The sequence below is a fragment of the Grammomys surdaster genome, unplaced genomic scaffold, assembly GCF_004785775.1.
Source record: "Grammomys surdaster isolate TR1022 unplaced genomic scaffold, NIH_TR_1.0 126531, whole genome shotgun sequence".
Lineage (NCBI taxonomy): Eukaryota > Metazoa > Chordata > Mammalia > Rodentia > Muridae > Grammomys > Grammomys surdaster.
In genome coordinates, this window is record NW_021621323.1 from 11,478,754 (window position 1) to 11,495,762 (window position 17,009).

The 17,009-nt window shown below is 39.6% G+C and overlaps 1 protein-coding gene across 1 annotated transcript in view; it reads left to right on the forward strand.

Moving 5' to 3' along the window:
• The window catches only part of Enpep (glutamyl aminopeptidase), a 74,963-nt gene extending 62,110 nt beyond the window's left edge, over positions 1-12,853 (forward strand). Inside the window, exons 14-20 of the mRNA XM_028760411.1 lie at positions 391-541; positions 1,986-2,059; positions 2,166-2,270; positions 2,363-2,533; positions 5,778-5,918; positions 11,063-11,141; positions 12,069-12,853. Coding sequence (XP_028616244.1) covers positions 391-541; positions 1,986-2,059; positions 2,166-2,270; positions 2,363-2,533; positions 5,778-5,918; positions 11,063-11,141; positions 12,069-12,221 — 874 coding nt within the window. The 3' untranslated portion in view covers positions 12,222-12,853. The remainder of the gene's footprint in view (positions 1-390; positions 542-1,985; positions 2,060-2,165; positions 2,271-2,362; positions 2,534-5,777; positions 5,919-11,062; positions 11,142-12,068) is intronic.
• Positions 12,854-17,009: the final 4,156 nt, after the last annotated feature.

Genomic DNA, 17,009 nt, shown 5'->3' on the forward strand with positions numbered 1-17,009 from the left:
GTATTTATTTTTTTTAATTTGTGTGTGTGTGTGTGTGTGTGTGTGTATGTGCGTGGTGTGGTGTGTGTGTATGTGTGTGTGTGTGTATGTGTGTGCATGCATTCACATATGTGTGGGGACACAGAGAGGTCAAACGAGAGTATCAGATCCCGTAAGAGCTAGAATTATAAGCAGCTGTAAGCCCCCTGAGAAAGGTGCTGAGAACTGTGGTCTTCTGTAAGAACAACAAGTGCACTTAACTACTAAGCCACCTCTCCAGCTCTGGAAGTGCAGATTTTAATTACTTAGCAGAGGAATTCTCACGCATATGAAATGCTAGGGTCATCATACTGGTCTTTTCAATTGGAAGTCTGGTTTTCAATGAATTGCCTTATTTCTTTTCTCTCCCAGAGCTCAACTTCTGAGTTATAAGATAGCTCTGAACTTGACCAGTTATCTCAAGTCAGAAGAGGATTTCCTCCCATGGGAGAGAGTCATTTCATCTGTGAGCTACATCATTAGCATGTTTGAAGATGACAGAGAGCTGTACCCCATGATTGAGGTGACGTTAACATTATCAGTATACCATAAGTGTAAATGTTCAGTCTATTAGGGTGGCTTCTAGAGGAAGAACCTCTTGGGGATTATCTATCCACCACATGAAATTAAGGGAGAAGGACTTGGCTAGTCAATGCAGACGGGCTGTCTGATCTGCTTTACTTTGGAGTGTGTTTCCATATGTCTCCAAAAAGTATCAATTTTACAATCAAGATGACCATAAGACTACTTTATTTAAAATTTTAACACTTTTATCTATAAATAAGAACCCACTTTAAAATGGATTTTTTTCTAAAATTAATTTATTTTTTAACAAAATGTAACAAAGTAAAAAAATTATATTCCCTTACTCTTACCTCCACATTGAGATTTTTGTTTTAAGTTTTTCATCTCTGCTTACCTTTTCTTTTTCATTTCTGTAGTTCTGTGACAAGCCACTTGCAATTTTAAACAAATTCTGGGTCTAAATCTAGTTATTTTGTGTACTAAATGAAAGTCCTTGGAAAAGTGATTTGATGTTTGTGGTATTTGATTTAAAATATCAAAATGATTTTAATATTTTATATTTGTGAGTGTTTTACTTGTGTCGTAGGAACATTGGGTACTTGCTTGCCTGTGTAATAGGATAGCAAGGACCCCTAAATGGTCTTTGTAAGTTTAAATAGCTATTATTCTTTAATATCCTACTAATAGTTAAACAACCATCTTAGTATCAGAAGTATATGAGGTGTTTTCCTAACTATTATATAGTGAAAAAAAATAAGTAAAAGAGGGTGTTATTTTTAAACTTGTTTTTTTCCCTGTTGCCATTATAAAAATATCCTGATAAAAGCAATTTAAGGGTGAAGGGCAATATTTGGTTCACAATTCCAGATTACGGTCTATTGTGGAAAGTCAGGGCAGCAGAATCTTGAAGCAATTTGCCCTATTACATTAACAGACAAGAGCAGAGAGCAAAGAATTAATACGTGCTTGTGACTGCTCAGTTTACTTTCTCCATTCTTAACCTAGAATCCTCTTTCCAGAAAATGGTGCCACCCATGGTGGGCTGGCTCTTTCCACATCAAACAATGGAACCAAGACAAATCCCCACAGACTTGCCTGAAGACTTACTCAATCTAGACAGACCCCCTCCCTGGGACTCCCTTCTCCCGTGATTCTAGTTTGTGTCACGTTGACAATCAAGACTAAGCATCGTAGAGGGCTTGCTCGATGTTCTACAAAGCATCGATGTTCTACAAAGCATTAAAGAAAGATCTAGAGTGATTTTAATGCTTAGGACTGGAGGAAAATTCAATGTTATAAAATGTGAACACTTTCTTTTCCTAAGCACTGGCCCAAACTTCTCAGGACTAGTAGAGGAAAGATTACAATGGGGGCTTTAGGTTGACAGAAGATGCAGAAATGCAACAAGTTCTTACTCATGGTATGTTGTGTTTCTCTTTCAGGCGTACTTTCAAGGCCAAGTGAAGCCCCTTGCAGATTCTCTGGGATGGGAGGATACTGGAAGCCACATCACAAAGTTATTTCTTACTTTTTAAAAACTAATATTCACTTAACATTTGTGTGTTTGTGTTTTAAGATATAGTGAACATTTACTGAGGCCCTGGCTCTGTTTGTTTTTTAAGGTTGCTCCGGGCCTCTATATTAGGATTTGCATGCAAGATGGGAGACAGAGAAGCCTTGGGCAACGCTTCCTATTTATTCCAGAGCTGGCTACAAGGGAGCGAAAGGTGACTTACTTGTGTTGTTTGCTCGTCTAGAAGATTTTAAACAGAGTGTGAGTAAACACATACTATGCCTGAAGCTTTGTTTCTTCTTGTAGCATTCCTGTGAACCTCAGGCTGCTGGTATACCGCTACGGGATGCAGCACTCTGGCAACGAGGCAGCGTGGAACTATACTTTAGAGCAATATCAGAAAACATCTCTAGCACAAGAAAAAGAAAAACTGCTCTATGGGTTAGCTTCAGTGAAGGATGTTACGCTCTTGGCAAGGTAAACTGCTTGCTGTTTGCTTTGTGGTCCTGGGGATTAAATCCAACCAATGCTTTGCCCATACCAAGAAAGTTTTCAAGCATTACTATGTATACTTATGTGTAATCTATTTTTTTTCCATTTCTTTCTTTTTTTTTGTTGGTTTGTTTTCTAGACAGAGTCTCACTGGATGGCCCTGTAGATTAACATTGATGCCATCTCCTTGCTTCTGCTTGCCACCTGGCATGTTTTAATGTTTAAAACAAATTTGAGAGACTGGAGAGATGGCTCGGCAGTTAGGAACACTGTTGTTCTTTCAGCAGACCCCAGTTTGACACCCAGCACATGGTGACGCACAACTGCCTAACTCCCATGGGAGCTGATGGCCTCTTCTGGCCTCTATGAGCACCAGGCTCTCAAGTGGCTCACAGAGACATACACATAAAAGAATAATAATAAAAAAATTAAATAACTAAAGTAAAATTGGTTTAAATTAAATAAAGAACATGGCCATCTTGACATTTGTCAAAACATTATGCTAAATGGCACGGTGCTAATTATATTTGTTAAAGAATTTAGCAACTACTTTACATGTTTTAGCAAGACTTTTATGGTTGCAGGTGTATACGAAGATTGCACAAACAAAACAAAATGCCTTCAGGGCCCACCGTATCAGTACAGCTTTTAGAATTTCAATATCCTAGTATATCAAAATGTTTCCCTAAGACACTCCTTGTGAAGGACAAGTTGTACTCCTTTATTGTATCTGCTTATCCCTTATCGTATCTGCTATAGAAAGTGGTTTTAGTGGTTAATGGTTTTTATAATCTAGGTGTGAATTTGAAGCAATGTATTTTAGACCTTGAGTGATGGCCATAACAACCTGAGGTTTGGTGGCAAGGTTGGGGTGAAGTGAAAGGTTTCCTGGAATTCTCAGCTGACAAGACAAAGCAACATGGGTGTTCCTTAAACCAATTCATATAGTCACCTCTTCTTGCCTGTGGCGTCCTGTTTTGCTCCCTTTCCATGTTGGGCATTGCACAAGTTGGATGTTGATCTGCAGGGCTTTCCCCTGAAGAATGAGAGGACATAGTGGTATTTTCTAATGTCCCACAGCACATAAACTTACCTTAAAACTTGAGTTTTCTTTTGTCTCACTTATGGTAAATTTCTTAGGTCAAATGTCTTCCTTTTCTATTGCTGTGCCAGAGCACCCCCCCAAAAAAAAAACCAACTTAATGTGAGGAAAGATTAATTTTGGCCCATGGCCTAGAGATCAGAGTTCACATTCCAATGCTCTTAGGCCTGACGGAAGGCAGAAACATCATAGTAGAAGAGTCAGGAGAAGGAAAGCTGCTCACTCCAGGGAGGCCAGGAAACTGGGAGAAACACAGAAGGAAGCAGAGACAACATACACCCCTCAAAGTGTGTGCTTCAACTAAGCAGGACCTCTTCACAGCTATTGAGCTAAGCATTCATCACAATGGATGAATCCACTGATGCAGATGGCACCAGCATGGTGCAAATACTTCTAATGTATGACCAGGCTTTCAACTACAGATCTATGGGGCCATTTTATGTCTAGGCTCCAGAATTAAGTATGCTCGATCTTGATATATTATAAAATGTCAGAAAAATCTATACATTTCTTTTCTTTTTGACAAAGGCTATTTCTCTAATCTACCTCACATCTCAAGTTCAACAAGGGTCTCTTAAATGTAGTTATTAACTCTTACTTCCTCTAAAAAAAAATACTAATGGTCCAAGCTAACATGTAGGAAGTCATTGAATGAGACAAGAAGATGATAAAAATATATCTGATTATTAGCAGTAGATATTGTTGATGTCCCCTTTTTATACAAAAACAAAACATGTGGTGACTTCAGATAGAAATAATTCTAATAGCAGTATGGACTTAGAAGGCCAACTCTAGTTAATACCACGACATTACAGTTGATAAACATCTACCCATTTGTAATTGCTTAAATTTATCCTGGATTTATTTGTATTAAACTATAATTATATCTAGATAGCTTATATTAGCAAATAAAGTTTAAGTTTTGTCCCGTAGAATAAGACAAATAAAGTTTTTCTTTACATATACTTTTTTAAGTAATTAAGTAAGTACATGTATTCAATAATTGGTCATTTATCAGAGAAATTGCTCAAATTTACTTTTAATTGTTTTGATATTTCTAAAATAATTTACGTTTTAAATTAGTTGAATTTTCAATAACCATTTTAATATTTAATATTAACTAAATTTAAATTATTAGATTTAGGAGTTTGTATTTCAGTACTCACCAAAACTAGAGGTTATTCTTTTCTTTAAGAATGATTTATTTAATGGATATGAGAACACTGTAGCTGTCTTCAGACACACCAGAAGAGGCCATCAGATTCCGTTACAGATGGTTGTGAGCCACCATGTGGTTGCTGGGAATTGAACTCAGGACCTCTGGAAGACCAGTTGGTGCTCTTAACCACTGAGCCATTGTCAGGCTGTGGAATGGTATCTTGGTTCTTGGCTTGGCATGGGCCTGAAACCCCAAGACTGCAGGTGTTTGGCCACGCCCCCAGAATCCAGGGCCTTGACATTTGATCTAATCTCCATTTAACCTGCACCGTCAGTCACATAAGACACAGGTAGAGGGAGTGACTAATAGCCCTCTGCCTCGAGAGGTCTACATATTAATGAGTTATCTAAGAGGGGGGAGGACATAGCTAAAGTTATCCCTTTCCAGTCCCTCCTCTTTCCCACTCCCTATATAAGAGAGCTCCTCCTGGCATTTGTGTGTGTGTGTGTGTGGGGAGGGACACGCACATCCAGATCCAACCCCATGAACAATAAATGTCTCTTTGGAAACCCAGTCCACGTGTCTTCTAAGGCCTGCCACTGACAAGCTTCCAGCTTTTCAAACTTCAGACTTTCTCCAATATGTGGGACCCACCTGAGACCTGCCTGCAGGGAAGCTCCGGAACTCCCACACCTGCAGGCCACCTCTGCAGCACCCCCTGTGGGAAGCTGTGCGGGCCCAGGGCCACCCTGCCCGTTTCAAGCCATCTCTCCACCCCTGAGGTTATTCTTTAAGAACAGTTAAATACACTTATTTTTAAAAATATCTTTCCCATGTTGCCATATTTAACTCACTCCATCAGCTGATACATCAAGAATTGAATTGCTGGGATGAAGCTCTGGCAAATTTAAGCAACAGGAGATATTCAAAGTTCATTTTGAAGCCATTTCCTTCTTGTCTTCTCTTAGGTATCTGGAAATGCTCAAAGACCCCAGTATTATCAAAACTCAGGATATATTTACCGTCATCCGCTACATCTCCTACAACAGCTATGGAAAGAGTATGGCCTGGAACTGGATACAGCTCAACTGGGACTATCTGGTCAGCAGGTGGGATGATCAGATAATGGCCTCTTGGGCTCCTCATTTGACACACTGTACAGGTGCCATCTTTTCTCTTTGCTGTGCTTTCTCTGACCTCTGTACCATACCAAAGTGGCATGTTGCTAAGGTAAAAGACCATAGCACAGTTCTTCTGGGTATGGTCATTTAGGCACAGTTCTTAAGTCTTAAAATTACTGTTTCCAGTTGATCCACAGGAATCTGGAGAGAGAACTAGATTGCACTATTTTTTTTGTTTAATTAAAATGAGTTAATATGGGTCTAGAGAAGTAGCTCAGTGGTAGGGACACTAGCTACTCTTCCAGAAGATCCAGGTTCAATTCCTATCACCCACATGGCAGCTCAGCTCGCAACTGTAACTCCAGTTTCAGGGAATATGACACCCTCACATAGACATACATGGAGGCAAAACATTAGTGCACATCAAATTAATAGTAGTAAATGAATTAATATAATGCTTCCCACTATGCCATTGCGTAGCGAAATGTCAGATAGGTGTTTAGCTCTCAGCTACTTTTTGCTGAAAACTAGATGAGAATCCCCAGAGTTGAGCTCCAAGAAGAGCTCTTTGTCTCCAGAACTCATATGTGCAGAACTTTCATCTCCCTTGACCAAATAATAAACTCTAAGTGTTCTGAATGCTTCTTAAAAGAGAACTACATTTCTTAGGCAATAGTACTTTGGGAGATGGGTTAGGTGGAGACTTGATGTATTCACGTGTGTGTGTGTTTGTGTGGTGTGTGTGTGTTCGTATGATGTATGTGTGTGTATGTTTGGGGTGTGTGTGTGTGGTATGTGGTGTGTGGTGTGTATGTTTGGGGTGTGTGTGTGTATGTTTGGAGTGTGTGTATGTGGTATGTGGTGTGTGCTGTGTATGTTTGGTGTGTGTGTGTGGTGTATATATACATGTGGTTTGTTGGTACTGGGGACTGGAAGATCCAGGGCTCTGTGTTCTCAAAACAAAAAGCATACACCCTATGACTGACCTACATTCATGCCTTGTAATAATGGCTTGAACATGAGAATGGCCGATGACCACAGAAGAGCAGAGTGAATGAGAGATGATTCCACAAAGCCTCTTATTGCTTTAGCCCCATGCAGAGAAAGTGCTGCCGTGCTTGGCTCTGGTCCTCTGAATGCAATGCTCAGTTTCCACTGAAGAGACATTGATTTGGAAGACTATAAAATAGAATAGAGACGAAATATGTTTCCCAAATAAACATGTACACATTGATGAAAGGCCATTGGACACATGAGCCTTGTGTTAGGAAGGCTCTTTGTTTTCTATCTTACTCTTTCCTGTCAGCAGAAGTTTCTTACTGTCCTCTGAGACACATGGCTATAGGGGTGACTTTTACTCTTTTCACTAGTACCATTGTGTCTGTTCCTTTTCCCTCTGAGATACACACTGTGTCTCTAGCTTTCTGCTAAAATTTCCTACATCTCTTTGGCCTGTTTATGATAGACGTTTGCCTTTTCTATTCTTGTAACTAGTGAGAGTATCTGCTCATTCATTTCTTGACATTGGTCTGAGGGGATGTGTGTGTGTGTGTGTGTGTTTGTGTGTGTGTGTTCATGTCTATGGTTTATCTGTTCGTAATTGCTTCAGTGAAAGACTTGGTTTAAACTGAGCAAGTCTATTCAACAAGAACATGTCATCTGAGCATCTGAATTCATCTTGGGTGAGGAGCACTTTCCGTTTATAAAGATGAATACCTACTGTGTATTCTCAGTTAGCTGAAAGACTCTGAGTCTATGTATGCTGCAAGAAATTTATATAAATAAAACCCAATGCTTGCTTTTAAATTATTGTGAAAGGTAAAAATATCTTGTTTATTATATAACTTAACAATTAATAAGTAGAAAAAACCTTATAGAGACTATAAACATCCGGCTTTAAAGTAAATATATTAGATCTTATAAACTAAATCTTTTTCCAAGGACAGTGAATTGATTGACCATTGTCAGAGCTAGACCCACAATCCTTGCCTAAGGCTTTTAATATTTCTTCATCATTGGCTGCTCTAACATTCACGGGATATTATTAGAGATGGCCCCAACACAAAATCATACAATAGCCACATGTATGTTACATAAAGGCATTATTAATTATGTTTGGCTTGAAGAAATAGAATTTTCCTATGAAAAATTATAAAAGACAAATTAAATAAAAATCAGCCAAACTTTATTCAAATATTTCCAAACTCCTAAATGTTTTCCAAATTTTGGATTGAGTGTTGTTTCTGCCTGTGTTTCTGAACAGTTTATTGTTAGCCTCAAATCCAGAATCTGTTTTTCTATTAAGCCTTATGACTGCTGTTTGCCAGGCCACTGCTGTGTCCTCCAGTCTGAGCCTTAACCACAAAGCCCCAATCTACGTGGGAAATGACTTTTTGCCCTTGTGTCTCCTAAACCCTCAGGTGAAACTCTGAGGATCAGTGAGTTTAGTAGGTCAGCAGTGGGGTTTGATCAAATTTGATTTCAGTTTGTTACAGATGCAAAAAATTCAATAATTTTGCTATAATGAATATGACCTAAACATTAAATATTATCTTAAGATAATTTAATAAGCACTTAATTATAAGTTTTGAATGCATCAAAAATAATTTCTATATGATCTTAAGTCAAAGCAGACAATCTTATGTTTTTCAAGCCATTGAATTCTTATTGCATTTTAGCTACTTAGATGAAGACACAGAATGTTTCTGCATTTCACATGATGTTGGGCCCTTGAGATGAACATAATTTGCTGCAGTGTAGGTAGTATTTATACAAGTATTTGCAGTTTTTATTTGATGTATTTGTTGCTAACTCCCAAATACTTCTCTTAGTTTTTAGTTTCTAAGACTCAAACAACAATAATACAGAAATTATAGGCCACTCGAATGACTATGACTTGCACTTAGCAGCTGTTCTTGGAACTCACAGACTCTCACTGCAGCAATGAACATATTTTGCTTCTTAAGAATTTGCATCTTCCTCTTACAACACGATATGTGTACTCTTCAGAAGCTGCAGGTGATAGTAATGTTTTTTAAGTAATCTATGCAATGGAATTCGTCAGAAATAATTTCTGCCATCACATCAGTGTCTGTTCTTGAGACATTTCTTTATGAGTGCTTATTAGATACAAGTGGAATTATGCAACCACATGTTTTTATGATTTACTCTTTTCATATCATATTGCTACTGAATAAAAGAATTTTACCATTTCTGGCAAATGACACTTTATAATAACTGTGTTACTATTAATTACAGGAACCCAGGAAATTCCTGTACTTAGTGTTGTCCTTAAATATCCTTGTTATCATTTTATTTCTTCATTTTTAATTTGAATTTTTAATTTTATATGTATGGGTGTTTTGCCTGCATATGTGTGTGTGTGTGTGTGTGTGTGTGTGTGTGTGTGTACCACATACATGTTTGGTGCTTTGAGAAGCCAGAAGAAGGCATCAGATCATCTGAAACTAGAGTCACATATAGTTGTGAGCCACCATGAAGGTGCTCAGAATTGCACCCTGGTCTTCTAGAAGAGCAACAAGTGTTCTTAACTGCTGAGCTACCTCTCTAACCCTTAATCCTTTATTTTCAATTATAATTCTCCCCTCTAGTGAGTAATGTAGTGCACACATTATGCGCTAGGCTCGATCTTTGGCATTGGGGCCACAATGGGAAAGACAAACAGACCCACCTCTCTGTTTTTGCAGAATTTAAGACACTGGTGAGGGCAATATTATTATATCAAGGGTTTCACAAATGAATGCATGTAACCTTAGTAGTTACCCAGAAAAGAGACTCAGGGTACAGCAAAATAATGCAAAGGGGAAACTAAGCAACTTGACAGAAGTTGGAGGCAAGGTCTCCCTAAGGAAGGGCAGGCTGAACTGCAGGAAGGGCAGGAATGAGCTGGGTAAACAAAAACTGAAGGATCTTGGCTGAGGCTACCAGGAACGAAAGGTATAAAGGTCAAAAGAGATAGAGTCATGTTAAAATTTGACTTTTATTCTAAGAGCAATGATAACTCAGTCACTAGAAGCTTGAGACAAAGGGAAGTGACAGGTTTATTCTGAAAATGAATGCTTCAGTTGGCAGTGTGGAAGCGTAGGCACCAGGGAGACCACAGTGGATTCAGAAACACAATTACCTTCTTCAATAGGCCCAGCAACAGACAACGGTCAACTGGCAGCAAAAAACAGTGAGAACTGGACCATGGAGCAATAGTGAAGATGAAGGACTCAGGCATGGAGGGGATGGGAGTAGAAGAGGAAAGAGAGGTGACAAGGGCAAGCTTAGATTTGTAGAGGTTCAGCTTGCTAAGTATAATCTATCACCTATCTATCATCCATCTATCATCTATCTATCATCCATCAATCTATCATTTATCTTCCTCCTTCCCTCCCTCCTTCCTTCCTCCCTCCTTTCCTCCTTCCCTTCCTTCTTTCCTTCCTTTTTTCTTTTGTTCTTTTTCTTCCAAGACAGAGTTTCTCTGTATAGCCTTAGCTGTCCTAGAACTCACCGTGAAGACCAGGCCTGCCTTGAACTCACAGAGATCTGCCTACCTCTGCCTCTCAAATGCTGGGATGAAAGGCATGAGCCACCACCACCCAGCTTATGTTTTTCTTTTAAGGGTAAGAGCGGAGGGTTTTTTTTTCCCCAAAAAAGATATGGTCTCTTGTTTGATGCTACTTAAAATTTGAGTAAATTAAAGATCAAAAAACAGCCAGCTAGATTTATTGACATAAGAGCTATTAGTAATTCTGGAAAGAATTATTTAGGGCAGGGCGGTCAAAGGACAAGTTTCAAGAGTCAGTTCTTTTTTTCCACTGTGGAATTTTAGGATGGATTTTTTTTATTCTCTGAGACATCTTATATTTTCCTACTGTGTTTAGTTTCCTTTGAAAACTACTTTATACACACACACACACACACACACGAGTGCACATACCTGTGCACATGCACACACACACATGCATGTACACACAAGCATACACACCCACATGCATACGCACACAAGTGCACACAGCTGGGCACTCGCGCATGCACACATGTGCACACACACATCTTCTTCTCTAGTAAAAGATTTCATGTTTGAAAACTAATATTCTGATTTCCTCTTCCCCATTTCTCTACAGATTTACAATCAATGACAGATACCTTGGCCGGATTGTCACCATAGCTGAGCCCTTTAACACTGAGCTGCAGCTCTGGGAGGTATGAAGGCCAATTCCTTTCTACTTGTCTAGAAAGGAACAAACTTAAACTTTTCTCCAATCAAACCCTGAGATGCAAGTGGGGGGGGAGTCCTTATATCTTTTTAATTATACACTGCTTTTTTTCCTAACTCGAAAAAAATGATTCAAATGACAAAGGAATAATGAGGTTTAAAAACTGAAAAGCGTAAGGCCTAGGAAGGTTGGGATTGACTCATGGAAGTGTCTCCCCTATACAGGTGGCTGTCTGGGACTCTGAGATAAACTGGTTGGGATTTGAGTCCATTTAGAATTGAGAGGTTGGGACATTTAAAACTAATATCAAATCTCTGAAATCCCAGCAAAGGAAAAAAATGTCAATGTAGGACAAAGAGATGTCATGAAATGTCCATGTCTGTATATTAGATATTGAAATGTCTTGATCCTTGTATATGTTAAGAAACAAAATCATTCTTATTTTTGAAAATGGCAGTTATACTCTGGTTGAGTTTTAAGGTGAATTGAGAGGAGGGTAGGAGAGAGTATAGAACTTTGTTCAAGAGAAATTTTTCTTGTAAGTCTTTAGGAAATAAAAGTATATGAAACTCTCCAGATGGCTAGAGAATAGCTGGAGAAAAATTATCACATCACAGGCCACAATGTCTGTAGAACACTTTAGGGAAAGTGCAGACAATAGAGAAATCCACAGATGTGGGCACGCTAATCATGACATGGTGACCTTCTTCCAGATTAATGCCTCTTGTGGTTAAACAAACTCTCAGGGACCCCAAACCCAGAGGAGTAACTGTTCGTGTGCCTGGCAGGCTTGTTCTGAATGCTACACCAGGAGATGCCATCAAAACAAATCCCCAAAGCTAGTTTCCAAATGGAATTCCTGAAAAAGTGGGCTTCCGATGATTTTTCTAATTCCTTCCCCTGTCTTCTCTAGATGCAGAGCTTTTTTGCAAAATATCCAAATGCTGGTGCTGGAGCAACACCTAGAGAGCAAGTGTTGGAAACGGTGAAGAACAATATCGAGTGGCTGAAACTGAACAGACAGTCCATCAGCGAGTGGTTCACTAGCGTGCCACAGAACGGTTAAGGTTTCGTCTGTGCCTCTGCTGCACTGTGGAGCTTGAGGTGGCCTGTTTTACAGACTGCAGAGGGAGCCTTCAAAACCAGCTCTGCTTTTTGCTAAGTACTGTATTTATGTCTCGCAAAGCTTTTAAATTATTCCTCTTTGTTTGTGAAAGGAGATACTAATAGAGTATTTAATATACTCAGGGATTTCTGCTAAGTGTGCTTCATAGGAATGTCTTTACAAACGGAAGGGTTTAATAGCCACATTAATGTTTTTAAATATCATTCCCTGTATTTTAAATCTGTAAAAATGGAGCAATTTGGTCCTAGCTTTACATTTTTAGTACCAAAGAAACACCACTTAATCTTCTCTCTTGATTGATTTTAAAGTTTAAATACCAGTACTTGCAGGACGTATCACCATCTTAATCTTTATTTTATTATTCAGAATTAGATAGACCTAATATCATTTTATTCACAAATGTCTCACTGCTTTAAATCCTACCAAAGTAACCTCGGCTTACGTTTTGCTCAAGGATTGAATGGATAAGCCGAAGTAATGATTGACTGTTGCCTTTGGTCTCACAAAAGCAATCAGACAACGCTGTATTCTTTTTTTAAAAAAATAAATTTAAATTATTACCTTGAAAAACACATTGTTTCCTAGTGTCACCTTACTCCTGAGTGAATGTGACGGCAGCATTCCCCAAATAACTTAGCACATTACAAGTAGGCTTCAAGAGCCTGAGCTTGGTCACGCATGGTGCTCTTTCGTCTCTCCTGATGCATGTAAAGTTCCCTTCAAATGCGGTATAAAATTAGTGGACATGGGGTGCTTAACTGTGCTCCATGGATTTTTATAGGGAAGAGTGAAAGTAATTGGAAACTGTTCAGGAAAGAGAGAAGGTGGATTTAAATCTAGCTTTGCCCTCCCTCGCAGCAAATATGTGAAAAGGAGAAACTGGAGGTTGTCTTCCAGCATAGCTGCATATCTAAGTATATATATCTTATAGGTAAGTTTTATAGATAAACCTCTAAATCTAAACCTATATAGAATACCACTGATAAAAATTATATATGTAGACCAGTGAGATGGCTCAGGATGACACCTATGTTCCATTTCCAGGCTCCACAGGGTAGAAGGGGAGAACCCAAGCCTGCTGATTATCCTCTGACCTCAGACATGTGCTGTGGTGTGGTGTGGTGTGGTGTACAGTATGCATGTGTGTGTGTGTGTGTGTGTGTGTGCATGCACACAGGGGCATGTGTTTGTAAGGGTATGTGGGTGTGTGTGTGTGCCCATGATCATGTGCACACATACTAAACTAATACATAAAAATTTTAATTTATGTATGTGACTGGACGGAAGACATTAGTTTCATAGAAGTTGGTGGCCAGGGTCTGTTGATTGTGACACTTGATGCCCAATGGATTTCAATGGTAGTCCAGTAGGCAGAGCAGACAGAATTCCTATTTTCTTACCTGTTGCATTTAGAAAAATCTAAATTTACTTGGCAAATTCAGGACTGGTTTGAGGAGAATTGGGGGCATATGGACACAGTAGAAAATGTCACCTGTCACTTTATTTACATAGTAGGCCCTCAACCATGTACCCCACTGCCATAGTCACAGCAGTCTGAGATAAACAAGTGGCTTTAAAGGATTAATAGGAGAAATGAACTTGGGGTAGGGGTGGGGGACAAAGAGGGCGGAAGGATACTGACTGGCCCCAGGACCAGAGTTTCATTCCAATGCTCCTTCAGAAGAACTTTGAATACTAAACTGACACAGAGAAAAGTAAAATATTGGAGCTGGAGAGATGGTTCAGTGGTTAAGAGCACTGACTGCTCATCCAGAGGTACTGAGTTCAATTCCCAGCAACCACATGGGAATTCTCACAACCATCTGTAATGAGTTCCGATGGCCTCTTCTGGTGTGTTTGAAGACAGCTATAGTGTGCTCATATACATAAAATAAATAAATAAATAAATAAGTCTTTTTTTTAAAAAAAAGGTAAAATATTCATGCCCTCATTAATGCAATTAAGAGTATATGATTTCCAGATAGGTTAGATATTGTCCGTTAGTGCTGGATCACTGAGGACTGGAATGGTGGACTCGGAGTCTCCACATGGCGTAGGAGCCACAGCTGATGTCCACCTGTGTGAAGTTTGGAAGACAACCAGTGAAGGAGCCACTCTTCCCATGACACTGAGGAGAAAAGAGTGTCAAGGGCCGACATGATCAGGCAGCCTCTGAAGAACCCTCTCTCTCCGCTTAACAAGCACATCTGCAGTCAGGGCATTACAGTTGTGACCCCTAATTTACTCACTTCTGGGTTATGTTAGCTGTTTTTATTTCTGGATCAGGAAGACATGGGTGTAGAGAACCCAGCACTCACCTCTGTGTTCTACCCGAGTCCCTTGAATGGCAGACATATTCTTCATTCCCTCTGCTGGGTTCCTTTCTGCTTGGAGAACCTAGAGCATTTCTTGGGCGGATCCTGAAAAGATACAAATTAGAGTCACAGAAGTGTATTTCATTTTGTATTTCCAGTGACTCAGTGCTTGTTTGCTGCTCATTGTTCTTCATACATAAATGCTACAAGTAGACCCCTTGTCTGGTGTAGATTGATCAACCAGGGTGCTCCCCTCCCCTGTACACACAAAGATTCTGCTTAACTTTTAACAAGCTTTCAAATATGAGAGCTGTGATGGTTTGGATGAAAAAATGTCACATCTTCTCAGGCATTTGAATACTTGATCTTCAGTTGGTGGTATTGTCTGGGAAGGCTTAGGAGGTGTGACTTTTTTGGAGGAGGTGTGGCCTTTTGGAGGAGGTGTGGCCTTTTTGGAGGAGGTGTGGCCTTTTTGGAGGAGGTGTGTCATTGGAGGTAGACTGTGAGAGTTTACTCAGGCCATTTTCAGTCTCCTCTTTCTGGTTTATGCTTGTGGTTCAAGATGTAAGCCCTCAGCTGCTGCTCCAGGAATCACGCCTGTCACCGGCTGCTTTCATTTCAACATCATGGACTCGAACCCCTTGAGCAGTAAACCCAAATGAACTTTTTCCTCTATAAATTGCCTTGGTTGTGGTGTTTTATAATAGCAATTAAAAAGAAGTAATGAATGGAGGAACATTTAAGGGATATGGAGTAAAGACTGTTCCCTGTGGGAAGGAAAGAAAGAGTCAGAGCGATGTTTGACTTCTGTATCTTGATACTTCTGTTGATTGACAGGCATCACTGGGATGTTTTCAACTCTGACTTTCCCAGCTCTGCTTATGTTAAATGCAGTCACCAAATGACAGGAATTCTGTTCCTAGGAATATTTCCAGGAAACAAATGTTCATACTCATACAAACACTCTTGTTGTTGTTTGAGGCAGGTTTTTTCTGTGTAGCCTTGGCTGTCCTGGAACTTGCTCTGTAGACCAGGCTAGTCTCAGACTCACAGAGATCTACCTGCCTCTGCCTCCCAAGTGTTAGGATTAAAGGCATGTACCATCACCACTCAGCCAAACTCTTAAACATGGATATTCATAGAAGTGTTACTCAAAGTAGCTAAAAAGTGAATATTTGTCCAAATGCTCATCAATTAATAAGCAAAAGAAAACACAGCCATGAAGTAGACTCCAATTTAGCCAGAGTCTGGTCACCTTATTCTGCACCTAGATCACGCTGTCCATATACCATATAGATATACCCTAGATCTTTGAAATATGTAAACCTGTAAATCTCTACATGTTAGCTTGTTAAAATTGAGTTATTCTTTCAGTTTCAGTGAAAAAGGCCCTCCAAAAAAGGGCTCTATTATTTTCCCAACAGAAATACACACACACACACAAACTATATGACAAATGCTATGGGAAAGAAATCTGGAGGCTACAATAAGCATTGACAGGAGGAAGAATGGCAGGAGGGAGGGGGAGAGAATGAAAGGGAGCTGTGAACACCGTTATAATCACCACTGTAACCCAGATGTGAATACGATGAATCATTTTTTTTCCAACAATTTGTTTCCTGGTAGGAAAAACACAGTCATTTGTTTTCCCCTCTATTTGAAAACCAACAACGAGAGTTTGTTGGTCTGCTTTCCACTGCTTGACAGCATAGTTGAAAAATCTACTTAAAAGGAGATTTGTTTTGGCTCCCTGTTTCTGTCCACGGTCGTCTGGCCTGGTTGTTTTGGGGTCTGTGGCAAGGCATAACAACAAGGCAGAAAAGCTTGATGGAGGAGGCTATTTACCTCATCATGGTCAGGATAGCAGAGGTCAGGGAAGATGGCCAGGTTCCCAAGATCCTTTCAAGGGTTTATCCCAGTGAGCTGCATCCTAGAACTGGGTCTCACCGCTGGAAAGTAGTATGGTATCAAGCTTTCAGCACATGTATTTGTGTGGAGAATTTTAAGGTCCCAATCATAACAGAGGCTAAGGGGGTTGGGAGCGGGTAGGGTAGCTGAGAGTCATGTTATTTTGTTATCATTAAAACAGTCTATCAATCATTGAAATTCTGTGGAAAAACAAGAGCAGGAACTCCCTTCCTCTGAAGTAGTAAACAGAGTACAGGAAGGACAGAAGGAAGACACAGTGAAGCAAGACACTTCCTTTAGCACATAGCCTAAAGGACTGGCTGGTTCATTTTGCCACGTGTCATACTAAATCAAGTGTTTTGAAATGCCCAGAGAGAATTTTTATTTTAATGACAAGTACCCTTTCCCCCCATTTATTTAAATCCTACAGTATGTTACTTTTCAGTGAGAAAGAGAAAGGCTGTCAGTTGCAAAGCCAGATTGTATTTCCCTGAACCCACACTCT